This window comes from Cyrtonyx montezumae, unplaced genomic scaffold (genome assembly GCF_038088225.1).
Source record: "Cyrtonyx montezumae isolate F1298 unplaced genomic scaffold, pur_monq_1.0 scaffold_8, whole genome shotgun sequence".
In the NCBI taxonomy this organism is placed as follows: domain Eukaryota; kingdom Metazoa; phylum Chordata; class Aves; order Galliformes; family Odontophoridae; genus Cyrtonyx; species Cyrtonyx montezumae.
In genome coordinates, this window is record NW_027072089.1 from 38,050,662 (window position 1) to 38,073,471 (window position 22,810).

At 35.1% G+C, this 22,810-nt stretch overlaps 1 protein-coding gene across 3 annotated transcripts in view; it reads right to left on the reverse strand.

The window, feature by feature from the left end:
* Positions 1–22,810, reverse strand: part of SNTG1 (syntrophin gamma 1) — a 318,971-nt gene that overhangs the window by 35,758 nt on the left and 260,403 nt on the right. For all 3 annotated transcript variants that reach the window (XM_065753302.1, XM_065753304.1, XM_065753303.1), the window contains 2 exons: positions 8,622–8,738; positions 5,207–5,278 (listed from right to left, as the gene is read on the reverse strand). In XM_065753302.1, the coding sequence (XP_065609374.1) occupies positions 5,207–5,278; positions 8,622–8,738 (189 nt within the window). The remainder of the gene's footprint in view (positions 1–5,206; positions 5,279–8,621; positions 8,739–22,810) is intronic.

The window sequence follows — 22,810 nt, forward strand, 5'->3', positions numbered from 1 at the left end:
TTTAATAATAATTTACATCTGTATGGTGAGTGTAGATATCCCAGTAGTATCAGTTTGAATAAAATTGGTGGTACAAAAAAGGAAGTAGTTTAAAAGTATCACTTTCTCATAGAAGTTTATTCCACTGATTAACCATAAGAAATGTTAAAATTTCTAACTTCCTCCTAATTTGAACTTCCCTGGCTTTAATTACTGTTTTATCTTCCATTTTATCTTTTTTCTGTTTAGACTAATGAGTTTTTCAGAGCATTCTGTTCTCCCTTTTAAGATACTTGAACCCATAATAAAAAACATATTGTAAATGTAATAAACTAATTCATATGCCTATCAATTTATGTATCTTTTCATCAGAACTGAGTTGTTTCTATCTTCAGTAACATTTCTTCCTTGTGAAGCACAGCCCACTGCTACATACATTGCCACTATTGAAGCATAACGAATAAAATAATGCACTGTAATTAAAACATGATTATGGTACTCAGACTGTTTTAACTTATTTGCATGTCAAATTAAAATATCAACTGTGAAAATTTTTATATTTAAATATTTTTAAAAGGTACTTTGAATACTTTTCATAAAACCTTTATTATCCACTACTGTGGATTGTATTATATTATTTTTACAGTGTATGAATGTGATTTATTTATTTTATTATACTTTTTCACTATTTAGATTTCAAATATTGAATTAGGGCATCAGAAATTATTTTCTGAATTTATGTAATACTTTTTTCCAATGTCAAAACAGTGTTTTTTAAAATCTTACTTCTCTTTCTCTTCTTTTCTTTTATTATTATTATTATTATTATTTAGAAAGTCCTAATCAGATTAACAGTAATTACTTATTCAATTAAGTCTCCTTCTCTTTCTTTGGTTTGTAATGTGCCAAAAAAAAAAAATAAAGATCACTGTGACAACAAAAGAAAGCCTTACAGTGAGGAATATAATAAATATGAATCCACAAGTTTTAAACCACATAATACCTTAATCTCTGATTGAGGAGCAGGAGATCCTGCCTTGAGGTTGAGAGAATTACAGAAATTGAAGATGGCATCTCAGTTTCATACACAGTTCATGAGAAGATTTTGGAACTGATGCAAAGGAGAACACACTCTACGCATACAGGCAAGTATGAAGAAAACATTTGCCATGGTTTTGATTTTTATTTAACACATATTGTCTTTCTGATGACTACATCAGTGAAGTCCTTTGCTGCATGGTAGACATTAATACTAATTTAGTGTTTTAATATTTTACTGTCACTAGAAGAAGTATTCTCTCATATTGAAAAACTGAAATATTAATGTGTATTCAGTAGGATCTGGCAGTTCATATTCTCCACTTCAGTGCTTCTGTCATGGAGAGAAACTTCAAATCTGTCTAACTGATAAAAATTACAATACCATTGAAAAGGATAAACTTAGGATAGAAAGCTTCTTTAATCAAAATTCTTCTAGTGGCATTCATCAGAATTTTTGACAGAATTAGGGACTAGAAGAAGGAATAAAATGTTTACCTAGAGATTTAGTAATAAGTTCTGTCCTTGTTGCACAAAGGACACTTACTGATATTTCCAGAATACAGCAGCAGAAAATACTAGCATGCTTGGTGCAAGTTGCATGCTAGTTTGTAATAATTTTAAGTCTAAAAATGGAAGAAGTCCTTGAAAGTCTCATTCCAATCTAAACAAGACAGGTAATGCATATACATTTTGATTAGTAAGTGCTATGGTAATATTAGTAACTCACTTTCACAAAGAAGACATGACCCAAGACCTGCTTACCTTCTGGCTATATAGAGATGTTGCAGCAGTTCTGGCCAAGCCAGCACACTCAGTCTTTCATGAAAACAATATATATTTTACCTTCTAAGTAAGCTCAGCAGCCTAATCGATATAGAAGGAAATATACTGTGGAAACATTAATTCTAAATCGTTCACTCCAATCCATATGAAGGTTAGCAAAGACCACTTTCAAGTCTTTCAATTTAAAATGAATGCTAGCCACAGAAGCCGCATCTATGGTAATAAATTAAGCATGTATGGGACCATTTGTTGATACTACAGCCAACTGACAAGGACAACATATCCATACTTTCAAAACCTCTACCACTGGCTGGGCACCAGTTGGCAACTGGTGAGAAATTGCATAGTGAATCACTTCATTTCTAAATGTACCTATATATATATATATATATATATATATATATGTATGTATGTATAGGTACATATATATGTACATATATGAAATTATCATCACTACTATTTCTCTCTTCCTTTTCCATCTTAGCAAATATTTTTATCTCAACCTATGAGTTCTACTTTTTTTTCAGATTCTCTTTCCCATTCCACTGGGAGGGGGGAGCAGTGTGTGAAAGGCTGTATGGTGCTAAGCTCTCTGCCAGGTTAAATCACAACCAGAACATTCATATGAAAACTGCTGGTTAGAAAACATTCTTTCAACTATGAGAATTCTAAGGCTAAACCAGGAGTGGGTGGATGAGTGCTAAGTGGTGTATTTGATCCAAAATCCATAGTGATCATGCAAAAAATAGTTAAGAGTATTATTCTCGATATTCATATGATTGTATCCCATTATTCCTAGTAAATTAGTAGTCTGAAAAACCTGACTTTAAATAAGATTATGGAACCAAAACCACACAAGAGAGAGTGAGTGATAATGTTCCACTGTTCATCAAATTATTAACTTCCTGGATTTATCTCTGCCCAGTGACATATGATGGTATCCACTGAAGGAGAATCACTGAACAGTGTTATCTTCCCAATATTTTTGGAAAGAGTGACATGAAATTCTATGATATGAGCTACTATGGGAGAACAGCAATTGTAGAAAAGGATACACTAAAGTAGAAGAGTCCAGGTATCTGAAGTTATGCTATCTATCACTCTCAGTGAATTTATCATTCCACTTTACCATCCAAATTATTCTCCAAGGAAACAAATTTATAATGAAAGTAGAATGTGAGGTACGATAGAGGGGAAGAAGTTTGAAAGTGATCACAAAGTAACAACCTAATGTTTTTAAAGTTGACTCTGCTTTGGTAATATCCATGGAGGACGTCTGTCTTGTACAAATGCATCTAGTTGCTTAAGATGCTGGCAGAAAAGCTGAACAAAGACTTAAGTCACTACAGAGCTTCAACGTGGTAATAGTAATGGGAAACTCTTTTTCCTGGTTTTACTTGATTTAATATTTAGTGAAACAATGGTTAGGTCCTATATTATCTGCTACAGAAAGCTAGAATATGGTGAATGTTAATGTGCTAATGTTAGAAGCTGTAATTTGATTGCAGCAATTTTTTTCTATAGTCAAAAAATCCTGTTTGAAACACTTCAAGATTTTATGCACTTGATCATACTTACAGACAATAAAATAATATGAATACTGAATATGAATGACTTGTCAAACACAGCAGTAATATTCCTATATCACTTAACCAGCAATTGTCCTCATGCTCGATCACCCTATGTTAATACAGACTGAGAAAGGAGGATCTACAGACAGTCTGAAGAGTTAAGTGATAAGAAAGAACAGCATATTCACACTCTTTCCTGTGCCAGGAAGGTGTTGGTTCAGGTTTTAGAGGTTTATGGCCTGCTTCCTGGCTGACTGGTCAAGCCCTACCTTTATGTAACAAACTTATGCTACACAGTTGAAAAAAAAAAAAAAATTCTTACATTAGTAGGCATGACTGGGATAAAGGAAAAGAGAAAAAAAGAAAAATGGCAAAAAAAAAAAAAAAGATTGCATTAGAATAGTATCAACAAAATAAGATGATGGAAGGAATAGAAGAAAGACTTCTGAATTTGATAAAAGTAAACATCATAGGTGCAAACAGTATAATGAAATCTGGATGAAGTCAGAAGAAGGAGGTTTCCTCACTCCTGCAGGCTTAAATCTTAAGTGCTAAATGCTTATTGTTTTCCAGACTAAAGTCCTGAAGTAAACAAAGATTACCATTAAAATAAAAAAGTACTTCACTAGCAACAAATTTCATATCTCACTAAGAGTGACTTTGTTGTAAGCATGGTGGTTCATATTACCTCCTGAGTGCAATGCTTTCACAGAGTGAATAGCTGCTTCTGTTAATTTTATTCCTAGCTGATAGAGTCAGTGTTTGCACACACTTGCTAGTTAACCACAGTGATCTCCTGTCCAAACTAGTGTTGTAAGAACACTGCCTGTTCTATTTCAGACAGATAGCAGGTTTTTTATTCAGATTAAAAATTTGGTTTCTTATTTTTAAGTCTCTGGTGTAAAAAGCCTCCATATTTTATTGAGTTGTTCAGCCTCCTAAAGGAACAGAGTGCACCTACATGACCTACAAAAACTAGAAAATGTACCATGTATATCAGTATAAGGTCTTCCCAAAGGGAAGCACTTCTTTAAAATATTCTTTTTTTCATACCACTTGATACTAGACTCTGCCTGGATAAAAAGTAAAAATCAAATTACCTCTTACAAAAATTTTGACCTAAAAAAAAAAAACCAACATGGGAAAGCACTTCAGATGAATGAAAAGAGAAAACTTTTTTTCTCTCTTTTCCCTTCCCTCTCTCTCACATTTTAGATTTAGAAATGCTGAACATCTGGAAGATTGTTTTCCACTGTTTTAAAAAGAGAAAAAAGCCTATATTAATTCCGTATGAAATCAGAAAAAACATAAATACAATGCACTGTAATGGATATATTCAATTTGCTACTCATCAATTTCGCTTTCTAAACATATTTAATTAACTCTCCTATTTCCTGTAGTTAAGGTAAGCTGAAACAATTAGAAAAAAAGGATAAAATTTGGAGAATGATATTCCAAATTCTAGTGACTTCTGTCTGCCTTAGTGCAATCTTACATTGAGTTGTTTCAACATATTAGAACGTACTGATTGAATGTGCCAGGAAAGCAGAGCTATCAAACTCCCTTTCAGTAGAAAACACATACTGCATTATAAAGAAATAAAACTGTTAAAAATAAGTGTATTTCCAATTTTGTCATGCTTTCTGAAAAGATTTCTTCTAAATTTTGAATCTGTATCTAATGACTTCAGGACTTATAATATTGATTCACAGGGACAAGATTTGATGTCTTTCTGCAAGGCAGTCAAACAGTGTTTCTAGTTCCAGTGTAATCCTCTGGCTTCTCAGCTGGCCTGATAAAATGGTAATTTATTTTATACTTTTTCATCATACCTTGAAAATTTTGCACATAATCTCATAGACTGAAAATGTTTTCTCAGCTCGTGTCCAATCCCAGGTTGTGACCTTGGAAAAAAAATAGAAAAAAGAAAAAACAGGAAAAGAAACTAAGTTATTATTCCTCATTTGAATAATTCAGTTTTTTGGTTTTGTTAATCCCTACGATTTTCTACCTCTTACATCCTGTATAATGTATACAGAAAGACCAAGCTCTGCCTCAGAGCAGAAACTATCAGAGACTAGTGCTGAAAAGATGTCTCTCCTTACACTTACAGTGTTTTTTCATGCAGGCTGCTCTATGATGAATTAACAGGTTTCCCCTAGGAACCTCCTGTCCACTCTGGTTGGGGTTGCATTGAGATCTCTAGAGGGTACAGTCCCTGAGTTTCTCCCCACTTTTCTTATGCACTGTTTGCAGAAGTTCTAAACCATAAAACTGAAGTTTCCAACCTTGCAGTGTCCTAGACACTTACCACGTGTGACTTGCAATTTAGACGAAAAAGCTAACAAGAAAGAACAAAGGTAAATGCACATTTCTTTGTTTTCTTGCCAATGTGAATCTGCTCTTGAATTCCAACAGAGTGAGATTTGAATAATGGTCTATTTCCCCACATTATCTCACATATTTTGCAATTGTTTCTAAGAGTATTTTTAGGCAATTATTCTAAAGCCTACATAGATAAAAAGAGTTCAATAAAACAATATAAAGGTAAGAATTAATACATAAACAAGACATAAATGGATAGATGGATATAGTCAATCAAAGTCAACAAAAAACTATATATAGTATTTTTTTGAAACTGTAAGAAGGAAGGAGAATTAGTCAGTCTCAAAAGACTGAATAAAAAAACAACCAACCAACTGAAAAACAAACAAACAAACAAAAAGCCAGAAGGAAATCTGAGGCACAATATGAAAAATAAAATAAAATTGTAATGGTAAGAATTATTGGAAGAGGAAGAGGCCTGTTTTTCAAGGTTTAAGATTATAAAGTTCTTTGAAAAGTATCATAAAACTGCAGCCACACCATAAAAGGGAGATAATAGGTAAGATAAATTTATTTTTTATATAAAGGGAAAACAAATATGAATAGACACAGTATTGCTAAGAAGTATATATGGGCTTGGGTACTACGATGTAGAACCAGAAAATGAAATGATCTCTCATCAGGAACAGAGAAATAGGGAGCTGAATTTTGCTACAGTTCCACTGAACACAAAACGCCAGCCAGAGATTACGAAGTCATATTGCCCTGCCCCATTAGGAAAAGTAACTACTATTCCTGCAGAAGGCCACAGCCACTTGAAGCTTTGCTTACAAGCTCATTACAGGCTCCATACTTCGGGGAAAAGATAAGAGAACTCCTTGTCCATAAAATTTCTCATTGATTCTTCAGAAATTGTACCAAGAAATCTCAGAAATAATGAAGTTTTAAGATGTAGATAAGATATATTAGAACTTATCGTGCATCTGAGCATGGAGAAATGCTATTGATCAAATAGATTTAAAAAAAAAACAGCAAGGGGAGGCAGCTGATATATACTATTAAAACACATGCCTCCCTAATGAGTTAGACAGGACAACAGTTTCATTTAATTTTCTGGTTAAAATGTTGGCGCATCTGTTCAGAAACAGCTTAATCCAAGAAGCTTACACTACAAATATAATTAAAATTATTTTTCTTCTTATAACAACGTTTATATGTTACATAATTAAAAGCTCCAAATCTGCAGCTGTGAAAGTTTATTCTTAATCTTTTTTAATCCCTGGAAGAGATGAACATACATGCCCACAGAACAGCAAAATTTTGCATGTGTAGAAGTTTGCATAAAGAAAGTCCTTCTAAAAGGCCTAATGCAGAAGTAGTGTAGAAGTATCATATACATGGCTTTAAGTACCTCTATAGAAACTCTTTTTCAGTTTGTCTTTATTCTTCCCTCCTACCCAGTGAAAAGGTTTTTTTGTTTGTTTGTTTGAACTGTCTTCCTATTTCAGAATAAGAACCAGAGTCTGTTTTATTTTTAATAATTAAATTATGTTTTGCTTGCGGCTCATTTGAAACAAGAATTTGAGACCAGCCTTATCTCATAAAGCAGCAGCTTGCCAGAATTGTCCTAGCTCACAGCACTGTGGTTCACATCTCTACTACAAATATGTTCTTCCCATAACCAAATAATTTACCCACCAGCAACATGTTACTTCTGGAAACTAATAATCAAAATTATACAGTATACGAAGAAAAATAATATAATAACAAGTTCTCTGTAAAGAAATTTGTAGTTTATTCCATGCTGCTCACAAAAGAATAATCTTTTTCTTTTGAACTGAACAGGAGCATTCAACATTATATATAGAAGGGGGATCACGTTACTTGACAGGCAGCAAGTACTCAGATAGATGTACCATAGCAAGGACTTACTCTAAATGAAGGTGCCTGACAGCATAGTCTGAGATTTTAAACTAATCCTGAAAAAAATTCACAAACAAAATCCAAACTTCCACTCGTAACAATGGGGAAACCAAACTATTATACTTGTGAACCTATAAGACTTACCAACATTGAACACACTTAAGTTCATACTTCTACTCTCAATGTATTCAATACGTTCTTAAAAGCTTTGCTAAACAAACAAATATGAATTGCAAATAAAGAATGGTGTGGACACTTGCCATCTAAATTTGAACTACCTCCAACAGGAAGGATCTACAGCCTGAATCAGGACAACTGCTAAACTCCTAGTGTTGACAGCGTGGGACTGCTGCCGACTCCTTAGCTACTGGCTTAAAACTTAGCTAGAGGATATGTTCCTGCAGCTTAGATGTACCATAAAACCGTGAAATTAAACTGCTGATTATGAGACAGTAGCTAAAATTTTGCCCTTTCTTGTCAGTCAGATTCCAATTCATATTCAAACTGAACTGCTTCATTTGCTTCCCTGCTTTCCTTTCGGTGCATACAAACAGCATAGAAGTCGTATTGAGGGTAAAAACTAAAGATAGAAATGCAAGCTGTTCCATTTCCACAGTATGAAAAAAGTTTTGGTATTATGAAAAATCTCAGCAGTTTGTGCTCAGGATGACAGTTCAGTTTAAATGTAACCAACTTTCTTTAGGCTTGTTTTGCTTGCCAGAAATAAATGAAAAGCCCCCTTTTAGCACAAATAGAACTCTCCTGTATTTTTCTAAGTGCTCATGTGGCCAAGAGGAAAGAAGTTAGCTGCATGGTTATCTGATGAGCAGTTATTCTCTGTCATTTTCACAATACATTTCCATTGAACTTTTTAGTGCTCTAAGTTACAATGCCATTAACCCTATGAGCGATATCCCAGTGTGAAAGGCTGGTACATATTACATGAAATCATTTTATTTAATAACATTTATGCCCACACAGCATGAGAAATATACTTACTGGAGGTGCCATAAATTTATACAGAGAAGATCCTCTCAGTGCTAGAAACTTTGGTGTGTACATTCGATCCTGAAGGGAGTCTTGTTCCCGTTCTTCTGTCCAGCCCATGTAGACTATCTGACAAAAAAATCAATAGTGTTGACAAATTCCTCCAGCAATTTCTTCAAATCAATTGCAAATACTTCATGCAAGTAAGCTGATGTCTGTCAAATCTTTCAGAACTACAAACCTTGAACCACTGACACAATGTGATTTATTGGCAGTTCAGTTATAATCACATGAATGCATAAAGAGAGCCTGTTACAACAATCAAAATATATCAGAAGATGTATTTATTGCTCTAGCAACAACAAAAGAGCTAAGCCACATGTCTAACAGATGTCTATTTTTTTTTCTATTATCTCATTAAAAGCTGTTTGAAGGAATTCTAAATGTTCACAGACAAATCACATCAGAAGAGTTTAATGCAAGTGAAGTTTAATGAGCCAGCAGGCAGGAGTGCAAAATCAAGAAGTATTCAGATAGAAGACACACAGATAGATAAATAAATGGGATCTTATCACAATATGGAAACAAAGGAAAAAATTAAAATGACATTCTGGAACACAGTTTATACTTGAATATATTCAGAAATCAGTTATAAAAATTTCCAGATAACTGCATAAATGAAAAAACCTGTACTAATTTGTTGAAATGACATTTCAGTCTCCAAGTATGGGTTTAGAAAGGAATGCTGCAAACTTTTTAAAGATTAGGTTGTTTTTTTTTTTCTTCAGATCACATGGCATGTTTATAAATATTTATTCACATATCTATGATTTGGTGATCAAAGAAGCTTATAAAGTTTAAAAAGAAGATATGGCCATGCCTCAGTACTGAAGAATTAAGCAGTACTCAACACTACATTGTAATGCAATAACTGAAAACCATGGTCTCTGAAATCCTTGTCATTCCTGAATGAAAAACACTCAAGAATTAATCGGACAGATACAGTGAGAGAAGCTTAAAATTATTTGTTCAACAGTTACACATACTCTCCTCATTTCTCCTGTTTTGTATGTTATTCAATGCAATAAAGACACATAACTCCATCCCTCTGACTTGATGGGAATCTGTGCAGCATAGTGACTGAGAGAAGCTATACACAAGAGTAAAATTAATATAAAAATATACTATTATTTACAGAAGTATGGTATATTTTCTTCTGTAATAGAAAAATAATGAATGATCTCTAATTTCTAGGCATTAAGACATCTATATTTATAAATGAAATTGAAGTCATCTAAGTTTCTATTTCTCCTACACTGGAATAACAGGGCACAGTCATGCATGCTGTGCAGATGTACTGATGTTTCACATTTGATTGCCTGAATACTAAAGCAGCCATGGAATTTAAAGCAATTGCTCCTTTTGATATTGTTCCCTTGCCTCCATTGATCACAAGGAGAAATTTGATTGATTTTTCAGACAACCTGCTTCACTAAGGTTTTATTTAACAAAATGCATTTCTTTTTCAGACTAAATACTTGCTCTTAAACGTCCAGCAGAACTCTTAAGCAATTGTATGACTGTAACTAAGAACAGTTACATAGTTATTTTAATGGACAAGTGTATTTGTATGTGTGGATTAAAATAATATTGGCTAGATTCTGGAAAACAGGAAAAAAATATACAAACTCTTGATAAATATGTTAACTGCATGCTCCTAGAATGGTCCCATTTTATCTAAATAAACTGAATATGTGATGTTAGATTAAGTGTGGCAGTTTTATATCATGAAGCTGAGAAACTGTTGAAATGTTTTCACTCATGGAATAAAACTGAGGCCACATTCTTACAGCATTTATGTTATTAATAAACATTATGACTTATAAAAAAAGTTTTGACTATCAATAACCTTAATAAAAATATTTATTTGGAAAGGGATCAGAACATTTCAAACCAATGGTTCATATATATATATGTATGTATACACACTAATATTTTGGATGAATATGAAACCTGACTCAAAAAGTTGAATGTGATGAGGTTCTATCCAAAATGTTTATTACTGTGGATACAGGATGTATGTGGAACCAGGAATAGATGGTGCACAGCCCATTTACACATTTAAAAATGTGTGTAATTTTTTTAATTGTAGAAATGTTTCCACATAAACTCCTGACCATTATCAACAAAAGTAAGAAAATAAAAACAAACCCAATAAATTTTATTTGTGATAATATTTCAGTTAAAATAGAATTTTTACAGTCCTAGCAGATTCTAACTTAACTTCAGCAGCTCATGCTTCAAAGTTGAATTGCAACACAAACCAATTAATTTAGTGGCTGCTGGCTTATTAATAAAGATTCAATCAGTTATTGCTGCCTATTAGCTAAATCACGTACAGTTGAAAGAAGCTATATTTATATGAAAAATTAAACATCATGCTCTCTTCAATCAAAAATTCATAATCTCCCAGTTTTTGTTTACATCATATAGATGTCCCAGTCAAAAGGAAAGAATACACAAGTTGCTCTATTTGATATCTACTCAAAATACTTCTAAAATGTCATAATTAGCCTTAAGAAAAACCCTTTCTAATTTTAGAGACTTCTCCAGAGTTTTAACATAGTCCTTATCATATTTTAGGATGGGCAGTAAAACAAAAATAAAATAAATAAATAAACAAATAAATTCTTATAAATTTAGTGTAAAATTCATGCTATTTTAAATGTGATGCCACTCAAAGTTTAGAACAGATGTACTGAGAGCTTTCTATCATGGAAGTCTTCTATTTATACTTATGTCATTTTCAGTATACTGTTTCCTGTATGGCAATTTTAAAATTCATTATAGGTAATTGCCAGCAGGTTAAAAAAAATAAACAAAACACATTATTATAGATGTAAAATATTTTAAAACGTGAGTTGTTTCATTGTGTCATATAAACTACACTAATATTACTTTTTAGAAAATTTTGCTTTGAAAATTATTTATAGTGGAAGAATATTTTTTATTTTTCTTTCTGAAGTTCAAAAGTTAGAAATGAACTTCTTAATGATTAATTATGAATGGACATGAACCTGCACAACTTCACCTATGTGATACTGTTCAAGCAGGAGGGTTGGTTCAGATGACCTCCAGAGGTCCCCTCCAAACTCACTCATTCATTGATTCTGTGGAGTGAGAGAAAGAAAAGCTTTCTGAAATGGTAAAGATCTGTAATTTGATTTTTCAGGTTCTTCTCAATCTTCTTCATGTTAAAATCTCATACATCCTGGCTAAAAATCTACCATACGTGACACTGTCATCTGCTGCTATGCAACTGTACTCAGCAGGATTCCAGTTTCTTTTACTGGGAAAAAATATTTTGAATGTTTTTCCATCTATTTTTCACCTAATGAACTTTTGAACAGGCAAAAAAGGACTGGACATTTTCAACCAGGGTAAATGCTTGGAGATTTTAAACAGATACCAGTGCAATTAAGAAAGCTTAGCAGTGAGGTAGTAAGTAAACATTGCCTATTTTAAAGCCTACTAGTTTAACTGTATTTAGGGCTTATCTTTTGATTAATGTCTTCCTTCCCCCCTCCTAAATGTATACTATATACATACAATAACATTTCGAGGCTTTAAAAAACAAATGGTTAAAACAAACAGACAAACAAACAAACATATTTCTCATTATCCAGCTGGATAATCCAGGCTGGAAAGGCCTCTCGTCTCTCATTTAGCATTAATATTTGTCATGTTTGGTTAGACTACTGCAACATGCTGAATGGAAAAAAAAATATTAATCCTACAAGTCACTAGAAATTATTTTTCAGACTTCTGTTTTACTTGTTTTTTGCCTCTCTCAGCAAGGTGATTTTGCTTTATGAATCTTTGAGAAAGGTTATGCAGATGATTCTTATGAAATATTTCAAACCCTTGTGAAGAGTGGACAGTAGTCTACAGGAACTATCAAACCATTTATAGATGCAAACTTGTAAGTAACACTTATCAAAAAGTTTCTCCTTTCACAGAGCTCACTTCTACTTCAGGATCTTTCTGCATACTTTCAGGGGTCCAGACTGCTTTTTGCATGCTCTCCTATCCCACTGTCTTGGGTAGTTTTTAAATAGCACATAAGCTTGAGCAGGAAAGGTGAGAGAGGCTGCCATATTATCCTATCTCTTGGCATTAGGGCAAGCATGTAGGAACAACAGGTTCGAATAAAGAGTGACCAGTGCTGCTATGAGAGAAGTACCACAACAATTAAGTCATTAAAAAAATCATGAAAAGTAGCATAACTTCTGACTGTATACTTCAAATAAGGCTGCTAGAAATTGCATATCACAATATTCTGATCCTGCTGGACTTCAGAGGTACTCTGGAAATGTCAGCTGGATAGAGTGCATTCAGGACATTCAGCTACCTATATGCCACCAGAATCATCAGCTAGGAACTTGAGAGATGCTAGATGCCTGTCTGGAACTTGTCTGAACGTTCCCAGATGCAAAATTATCTATCTGCTGCTTCAGGGTCTTTTGCCTCTCCACACTTGCACTATTTTCTTTATGTTTCTATGTAAGAAAAGATACCTTTTTGGTTCTAAACTCTGCACCTCTGAGAGAAATTCCAACAAGAAAAAATATTTTCAACAAATATAGAATGTTTTAGTCATTAGTTTCTGAGAATAGCACATTTACTGCTATTAAATTACTGTTTGCTGTTTCAAAAATCAGTTAGACTTACTAAGTTTTGTTTCCCAAAATTTTAAAATTGGATTAAAAATTTCTCTTACATGCTAAACACATAACAGCTATACATTGCTCATCAAGCATTGTCTTCTTACCAGGTAATGTGATTGTTTAAAAGAACAAACGTGTACTTAAATCATGATTTTCTTGATCATGATGCTTTATTCCAAATTAACAACTTTTTTACACTCCATTCAGCTTTCTTACCAGTTGCCACATCTTCAGTGATTAATCCTTCTTGGTTCTTCTTTTTTCATTTCCATGTTATCCATAAATGGTTGATTATTTTTCACAATTCTACACATCAACTATTAAATAAAATTTAGGTGGCAACTGTATATTGCTGGTGCCATGGAATATTATTGCAATGAAAGGGAAAGATCAATCACCATCTTTGCTCCACTGAATTCTATTATCCACTATTCTTAGAAGTTAGGAGATTAAATGATTTTACGTTCACAGGGTGAGATATGACAGGAAAGGAAGCACAGATCATTTGTATAGATATAAAATAGGTGAATGAAAAACAATGAAATCTAATCTGTATTCACCTCACCTCTCCTCTTATTGTACACTTTAATTAGAGATGTCTTCTTTAAGATTTTTGAGTCCCATGTGCTTCTTCAATGGGAGATCAACAGTTAAAATTATATGCTTCATTGATTCCAGTTAATTTATTTAGATGATACAATTCCCTAAGGAGTAATGTCTGTATTGGTTTACTGAGCACCTTCATTCTCATCTACAAAAATGAATGTCATTCTTAAGAAAATTTCAATTGACTTGAAGCAATGAGACTGTTGAATAAATTATTGCAGTGTTTTCAATTCAAGCTTCATCTTCGAATGAAAGTACCAAAATGGCCAGACAGAACAAATTGGTATCTGATAACCAGAGGTATTAAGTCCATATGTGATTTAAGTTGGTGTTAGAGAAAACTGTTTTTCCCATACCTCGTATTTCTAACTATAACTTTAAAGAAAAGGTGTTATATATCTTTTGTCAATGCAATTATTTCTCTCACTGTATCTGTGTTTGCTGCCCTATGTACACTATTACGCTTCTAAGTGTAACTTAACTGCAAAAATTAATCAATGTTAAAGCTTTATGACAAACAAGGAAGAAACAATTCCTCTACCTAAAACTGCTAGGGGAATGTCTGATTTAGAAGAGTCCTAGAACTGTACAGTCAGGAACTAGTTTGTTAATTTTTTTTTTTTCTAAAATCATATTCTTGCTATAAATAGCAGCGAAAGGGCATGCACTTTTTATGGCAACCTACTAATTATACCACTCAAAGAGTGAATGCATCAAACTTGTATCTTTCATCACCTAACTGAAGTACACCGATCCTGCTGAAGATCTGACATTATGCAGAAAGGCATGAAAGAACTGTGAGATCAGAAAGAGGTCAAAACGACATCTGAAAGCAGTATATGAGGCAAGGCAAATGATCTGGTAAGAAGTCCTTAATATGGAAAGAAGTAGATCAAGCTGTCTACTTGGCTAGATACTTTAAGCTATAGTTGTCATCAGAAATAAGCATAAGCATATTTTACAAAGTATAGGCAAGTATTTATTTATCTATTTATTTAGTTAGAGCAGGAACTCCTATTCATCTCTTAGAAAGAGTCTTGAAAGAACATGTTAATTTTTGATAACACACATTAATGAAGCTTTGACTCAGACACCTAATACTCGAAGAATCTTTCGGGCTTCTCCCTGTGAGCAGCCTGAGGCAGCTCTATATCCCACCTAGTTTGGATTTTACAGATCATAAATTTATAGAATAGCTTCTGTTGGAAAGATCCTTGAAGATCACCTCGTTTCAGCCATCCACTATGGGCAGAGTTGCCACCCACTAGATGATACTACTCAGTGCCACATCCAACCTGGCCTTGAATACTTCCAGGGATGGGGCATCCACAGCTTCTCTGGGCAACTTGTTCAAGTGCCTCATCACCTTTGAGGAAAGAATTTCTTCCCAACACCTAACCTAAATCTCCTCTCTTTTAATTTAGAGTCACTCCCCATTCACATATTACTATTGGACCACATAAAAAGTCAGTCTTCCTCCTGCTTCTAAGTTCTGTTCAAGTACTGGAAGGCAGCAAGAAGGTCTCCCCTTCTCTTCTTCAAGCTGAAGAAGCCCAACTCCCTCCACCCTTCTTCATAGGAGAGGTGATCCTCTTCGTCGCTCTCTCTTCTGGACCTGCTTCAACAGTTCTGCGTCTTTCTTGTACTGGGGCTCCAGGCTTGGACACAGTACACACTCCAGGTGTGGCCTTGCAAGAGCAGAGTTGAGAAGGATAATAACCTGACTCTCCCTGCTGGCCATCACTCTTTTGATGCACTCCAGGATACAGTTGGCCTTCCACAATGCAAGTGTGCACACTGATGGGTGGGTGTTTTGGATCACTTCCTTACTTCACAGATACCTTAGCACAACTTCCAAGAGCATCTGCTCTATGATATTCCCAGGCACAGATGTGAGGTTTACCAGCCTGTGGTTTCCAAGGTCTGCCTTTCTCCCCTTCTTAAAAGTGGATGTGACGTTTTCCTTATTACAGTTACAAGGGACTTTGCCTGTCAGCCATGACTTCTAAAATATGATGGAAAGCAACTTGCTGATTGCATCAGCCAGTTTCCAGAGGACCTACAGAAAGAGTTGGAAGCAACTGTGCTACTGGAAAACCATGCTGTTACTGTCACCAACAATACACACTGGGGTGATTCCCACAACTGGAATGTGGCTACTGATGGCTAAAAGCTGTTCATAAGGGATACATGAGGAAGGAGGGAAGGAGGCATTGCCCTCCAGATCAAGGAAGGAATAGGGTGTGAAGATCTGTCCCTGAAAGCCTACAGATGAGAGTTAGAGACCAAGGCAACAAAGGGATCCTTGTGGCTGGGGTCTACTACAGGCCACCTATCAAGCTGAGCCTGTTGATGAAGCCTTCTTCCTCTAGCTACAGGAGTCATAATGATTGCAAGCTCATATCCTGTTGAGGGACTTCAACCATTTTGACATCTTTTGGAAAAGTAGAACAGTGAGTTGCAGGCAATCAAGGAGACTCCTATAACATATTCAGAATAATTATTGAGCCAGATATTATATGGTCCCACCAGGGGGGATGCAATGCTGGACCTGTGCCAGAGAACTGATTTGTTGACATCAGGTTGGGAAGCTGCCTAGGCTGTAGTGATCATTCAGTAGTGGAACTGACACTCTTGAGGGATAAAGGACAGGCAGAGTAAAATCAAGAAATTTAATTTTAGGATTTTAGGGAAGCCAATTCTAGTTCTTCAGCTAGTTAGTCAACAAAATCCCTTGGGAACCTCACAAGGACAAGAAAGCAGAGAAGAGCTGGCAGATCTTTAAGAAAGCTTTTCTTAGGACATAAGAGCTCTTGGTTTCCAAGTATAGGAAAGCAGGAAATGAAGGCAAGTGAGTGGCATGGCTGAACTGAGCCCTGCTGGTCAAACTAGAAAGCAAGAAGAAAATGCACAAGCAGTGGAAGGTCAACTGTATCCTCAGCACAGGCCTTATAAGGAGCACCTGAGGGAGCTGGGGTTGTTCAGTCTGGAGAAGAGGAGGCTCAGGAGAGCTGTTATATCACTCTATAATTACCTGTAGTGAGCTGGGGGTCAGCTTCTTCTCTCATGCAACTAGTGATGGGACTAGAAGGAATAGCCTCAAGTTACACCAGGGGAGATTCAGGCTGGATGTAAGGAAATACTACTTTTCCAAAAGAGTGGTCAGGCACTGGAATGGACTGCCCAGGGAGGTGATGGTGTCACCAACCCTGGAGATGTTCAAGGAACATTTTTGACATTGTGTTGAGGAACATGGTTTAGAGAGAACTATTGATAGGCGGATGGTTGGACTGGATGGTCTTGTAGGTCTTTTCCAACCTTGGTGATTCTGTGATTCTATGACTATATGAAAAGACATAGTGGTCAGGTGAAGTTCTTGGTGACTGGAAAAAAGGCAATGTAGCACCCATTTTAAGAAGAGTAGAAAAGATATTTCAGGGAACTACTTACCTGTCAGTCTCACCTCAGTGCCAGAGAAGAACATAAGAGTAGATCCTCTTGTAAGCTTCTCTAAGGCACATGGAAGAGAGGTAGGTGATAAGAGATAACCAACATGGCTTCACAAAGATCAAGTCATGCCTGACCAATATATTTACTTTTTATGATGGCATAACTGCATCAGTGAACAAGAGAAGAGTCAATGATGTAATCTATCCAGACTACAGTGAGGCCTTTGGCATGGTTCCCCATAACATCCTTTTCTCCATATTTGGAAGATGTGGATATGATGGATTGACTGTTTGATGGATGAAAAACTGGATATAAGATCATAATGAGTAATGGTCAATGGCTCAAAGTTTGAATGGAGATCAGTGACGAGTGGTATCCCTCAGAGGTCAGTATTTGGACCAGTACTCTTTAACACCTTCATCAATTACATCAATAGTGGGATCAGTCGTGCATACTCAACAAGTCTGTGGGTGATGTCAAGCTGTGGGGTGCAGTCAACACATCCAAGGGATGGAATGTCATCCAGAACAACCTAGAGAGGCTCAAGCAGTGGGGCTAGGTGAACCTCATGAGTTTCAACAAATCCAAGTGCAAGGTCTTGAACCTGAGTCAAGGCAGCCCCCACTTATCAGTCCAAGCTGGGGGATTTAGGAATGAAGCACAGCCCTACCAAAAATGACTTAGGGATACTGGTGGATGGTAAGCTGGACACGATCCAACAATGCCCCCTTACAGTCCAGAAAACCAACCATATCCTGGACTGTATCAAAATAAATGTGGCCAGAAGGTCAAGGAAGGTGATCTTGCCCCTCTGCACTGTTGAGACCTGACCTGTGTTTAGATGTGGTGTCTTCAGTACAGGAAAAACATGGACTTGTTAGAGCAAATCCACAGGGGGGCCACACAAATGATCCAAGGGACAGAACACCACTCCTACAAGAGTAGGATGAGAGAGCTGGGGGTCTTCAGCCTGTGGAAGAGAAGGCTCTGAGGTGATCAGAGAGCAGCCTTTAAGTATGTAAAGTGGAGCTCAAAGAAAGAATGGAACAGATTCTTTAGCAAGGTCTGATGTGATAGGACAAAGAGAAATAATTTCAAACTAAAAGAAGGGAGATTTGGATTGGATATAAGGAAGAGGTTTTCTTACAGTAAGAGTGGTGAAGTACTGGAACAGTACCCCAGGGAGGAGGTGGATGCCCCATCCTTGGAGACATTCAAGGTCAGACTGGACCAGGCTCTGCAAACATTCAGCCTCCTGAATCATTCTCCAATCTCAAGAAACCAAAAGGCTAATGTGTAGATATCCCACCATTTCCCTGCAGTCCTCTCTGTTAATCTGCCATTGAAATGCCACTAGTATATGTACAGTATCTAATATTATTTCTTTCACAATTAGTATATAAACAATAGCTGTTTATCTTTACAATTTAGGATTCTACATAATAGATTGTAGTTGTGGTGTATCTGTTCATGTTAGAAGATTTTAACTGTTTACAACAGAACAAGGCAGTTAGATGCCCTTCATTCATTTGCTCTTTGTAGGCCTTAAGTTGAGAACATAACACTTACTTTCCTGTATTAGCTAAAATCTGAACTCAGATCTAATGTGGATCCAGCCATTAAATTTGGTCAGTAAACTTACCCTTACTGAAAAGTATTCTCAGGGAGTGACATTAATATTGCAGAGAAAAAAAAAAAGAAAAAGGAGAGCTAATGAGTTGGCGCTAAAAAAAAAACACAAAAAAAACCAAGAAAAAATAAATGAGAAAAATAAGCAGGAGTTAATTAGGATGAAATCTATACTTGAGGCAAAATTGAATTTGCTGGATATGCACAAATGATTTGATACACAGCATGAGTTATAGTTTGAGATTTAAATAAGAACTTGATCTCATCACTCTTTTCTATCATCTAAATTTCAAGCAGGTGTCCAAATTAATTCCATTGTCTCATGAGCTATAGGTGATGCAGCCCCAGGATACCAGCACTGCTATTGAATAACTTCATCAAGGGACTCACAGCATGAATACTGTCTAACTCATCAGGCAATCCACTATCTTTGGGAAGCCATCTGGCTTTTTCTCTCAAAAGTCAATATAGGTTTCCTAAATCTGAAAACTCTCTAACAATGATGCACATTGTATTCTTAAAGCTTGTCTATGTCTTGAAGATCAACATCTACTTTGAACTACTATGTAAAGAAAAATTCCTTACCGGCTAAAGGAAGCACAGTTTGAATAACAGAAAGTGTCTCAGAAGTATCTAACACAACAGAGAAACTGCCCTGTTACTACTTCCTGCCAACTGAAGAGATTATACTTTTTAATAAATACATAAATATAAATGTATTCCCTTTTATATTACAGAAAGTCCAATAAGATGTTAATAAACAATATGAGCCTGTAACAGGTTTAAGCTATGGAGTAATAGTCCATGCCAATTGACATAGATGACTGACAATATGAGGTGGTGAATAAGCAGAGCATAATTTACACCATATCATGTTCTTCTGCTTAATTTAACAGCAAGAACTCAGCTTCCCCTGTGTGTGTCTATAAATATTTAACAACAGAAGATTCATTCTAGAGATTTCCCTTCAAAATAAACCTGATCAAATCCTTACTGTGACAACAGATGGTGTTAAAGCAGATGTACCACAGAAGTTCAGCAACTGGCAATCAAGAGATGACTATGGTGACTGAGGAATTACAGTAATGACGTATTGTAAAAAAACTAATTCAAAAGTTATGGAATATAATGAAAAAAACAATACCAAAACACTAGAGAGAGGGAGCATACACACCATCTTTAAGGAACTACTAGAATAATGACATGGTTTCTTTGTGGGAATGTCACCTTCCAGCAGAATATCCTGTTGAATCATTCAATTTAAAATTACCAAAGACATCTCAAAGGTTATTATAATACTATTAAAATAAGCAAAATACATGGAGTGTATTTCATACAGATGTTATCACTGGAACCAATGTCGTTCTACAAGGCCACCTAAGCAATGCCAATCTCCTTTCTAAGTGTAATAAAGATGCAATGCATTTGCAGCAAAGGACAGTGGTTTGAGTGACAGGCATATCAGCTATCATGACATTTGTGTGCATTCACCTTTATACGTCTTTTGTAAGTTAGGTTTTATTAAACAAACTCTCTGAGTATAATTTTTAGAAGTAATTTTGAAAGATTGTTATAAGTGTTTTGCTTTAATCCAGCAGAACAGCAGCCTATTAAGCCAGAATATAAGGTGATATATAGTTGATATGACATTGCCACATGTAGTTGCATTTCTTAAATTATATTAAAACAAGAAAAAAAAAAAGATACACTCATCTGTACTTGTGAATCTCAGTGTGAAGATAATACACCAGGAGTCATGAAAACAGAATGCTACAGAATGTGATACGCAGAGCTATACTCCAGTTCCTTTTTTTTAACAGGGCATCAGTTAATTACGTCATTATTTTAAGACTGAATGAAACACAGTTGTGGATTACAAACAGCGTTCAATAAGGAGAGGTATAGGAATCTAAGTAAAAGATAGTCTAAGTTATTCAGCCTGTCTGTGGGTAGAAGAGAAATAATATCCAACTTAAAGGCTTTCTTCTTCATTATCTTTTTATTTTTTCATTAAGTTGACCTTGATGAAAGATGAAGGGTAATATTTTTTTAATTGATTGTAATAGAGATACAGCATGGAAAAAGAAAGTTCTAAGTACACTGCTTCAACAAGTCATTCCAACCCCTATTCCATATAAAAAGCATTCTATCAGGGTTGAGACTCAAGTGGACTGCAATGGTGTCTCCGGAGGCACCGCCTTCTTTCTTGCAGAGACAGTGGGATGCTTTTCTAGCAAGGGAGAACTTAGATGCACTGGGCTGAGGCAGGAGATGGCCTGAAGTCCCTGTTGAAGCAGTCTAACAGAACTAATGTTACAGGACCAAGAGGGACATGTGAGAATGAGCAGAACAGTCTTTGTGGCTGAGAAAAGCAGTGGCAATAGTCTGGACTGAAATACATTAAGAGCTGAATTAGAAAAAGAAACATATAAATTTGCTTTTAAAATCTCTATGAGAAATGAGAAGGAATTCTTTGGTAAGCTATATGTGTGGAAAAAATCATCATACACACAACCAATACCAATGCACTCCTAGCATTAGGATACTTGTCCTTCCTTGGAAAATAAAATAGTCTTCTTAGATGGGATTAAACTGCTCTTTGCTTTTCTCTTGATGCCTACAGTATTTGGTAACCTCGAGAAAATAAAATTAAGGGTTACATGAAGACGCGCATATCTGCCTTGTTTGTAAATTTAAGTGCAATAATATTATTTTTAATTTAATGTAGAGTAAAAGTAGATTAATTTTGAAACCCATGATTTTATGAAAGGTAATTGTATTAAAATTATTTTAATTTCCCCTTGAAGCTGGTAGTTTTTGTTTAGTTAATGTTGGCAGTTCAAACATTATGTTTGGATTGTAGATAGAATTGACATTAACTATGAAAAATAGCCTACTGAAACCACAGATATTTGGATACTGTGTTAGGTGAATGCTCAGATCTTGAAGGAGAAACATATTGAAACTTTTGTTGTTGTAATGAGAAAGATCTGAGACATAGAAGAACAAAGCAGTGCCATTTATATTAATTGAAAGTATTTCCTAAAGTCATGTACTTATTACATAACAGAATAGAATCATTTTGTGCAGATTCTTTGATTACATTTAAGCCTTCAGGCTTGGTTTTTGTCTTTGTAGTACAGAAGCAAGAGGCTATATACTGCATTTGTGAATGCAGCCATATGACAGTAAATGGAAAATCAGTTCCTTGGTTTTCCTATGTCTTATCCAATAGTTTGTCTTGGTCCTGCTTTCCTACTAAGGAAGGTACAAAAATAATATGCTTGCAGTAATTAGCTTAGATAAAATACATTTGAAGAAATAACCTGAAAGTAAAATCCAAATCAGACCAGTTTCAAAGTTCAAGTCCATTATGGGCTTGGAAAAATAAGTTAAAAGCTATTCAACAATTGTTTTTAACAAAATAAATGCTAAGATGATAAAGATATTCAAGATGATAATTCTAGCAAAAATATGATAATTTATCAAATAAAAAGTCCTATTGCTTCCCTGCACATATTTTTTATGTCTGCTGAATATTAGAAGACAGAAATTAACTGTTTATCTGTGTACTTCTTGTGACTTCTCAGACATTACTTCGAATTTGAGTTAATCTACCTTCAACTACAATTTAAAAACAATATGAAATTACATAAGATAAACCCTAATAGGAGTCTGTTTTGAAGTAAATAATCCCTAAAATTTCAAGATATCCAGGGATCAATAAATGTTTTCCTTTTCCAGTATTTGACGGACAGTGAGACCTTATCTCCTGATCTGCCTCCCACT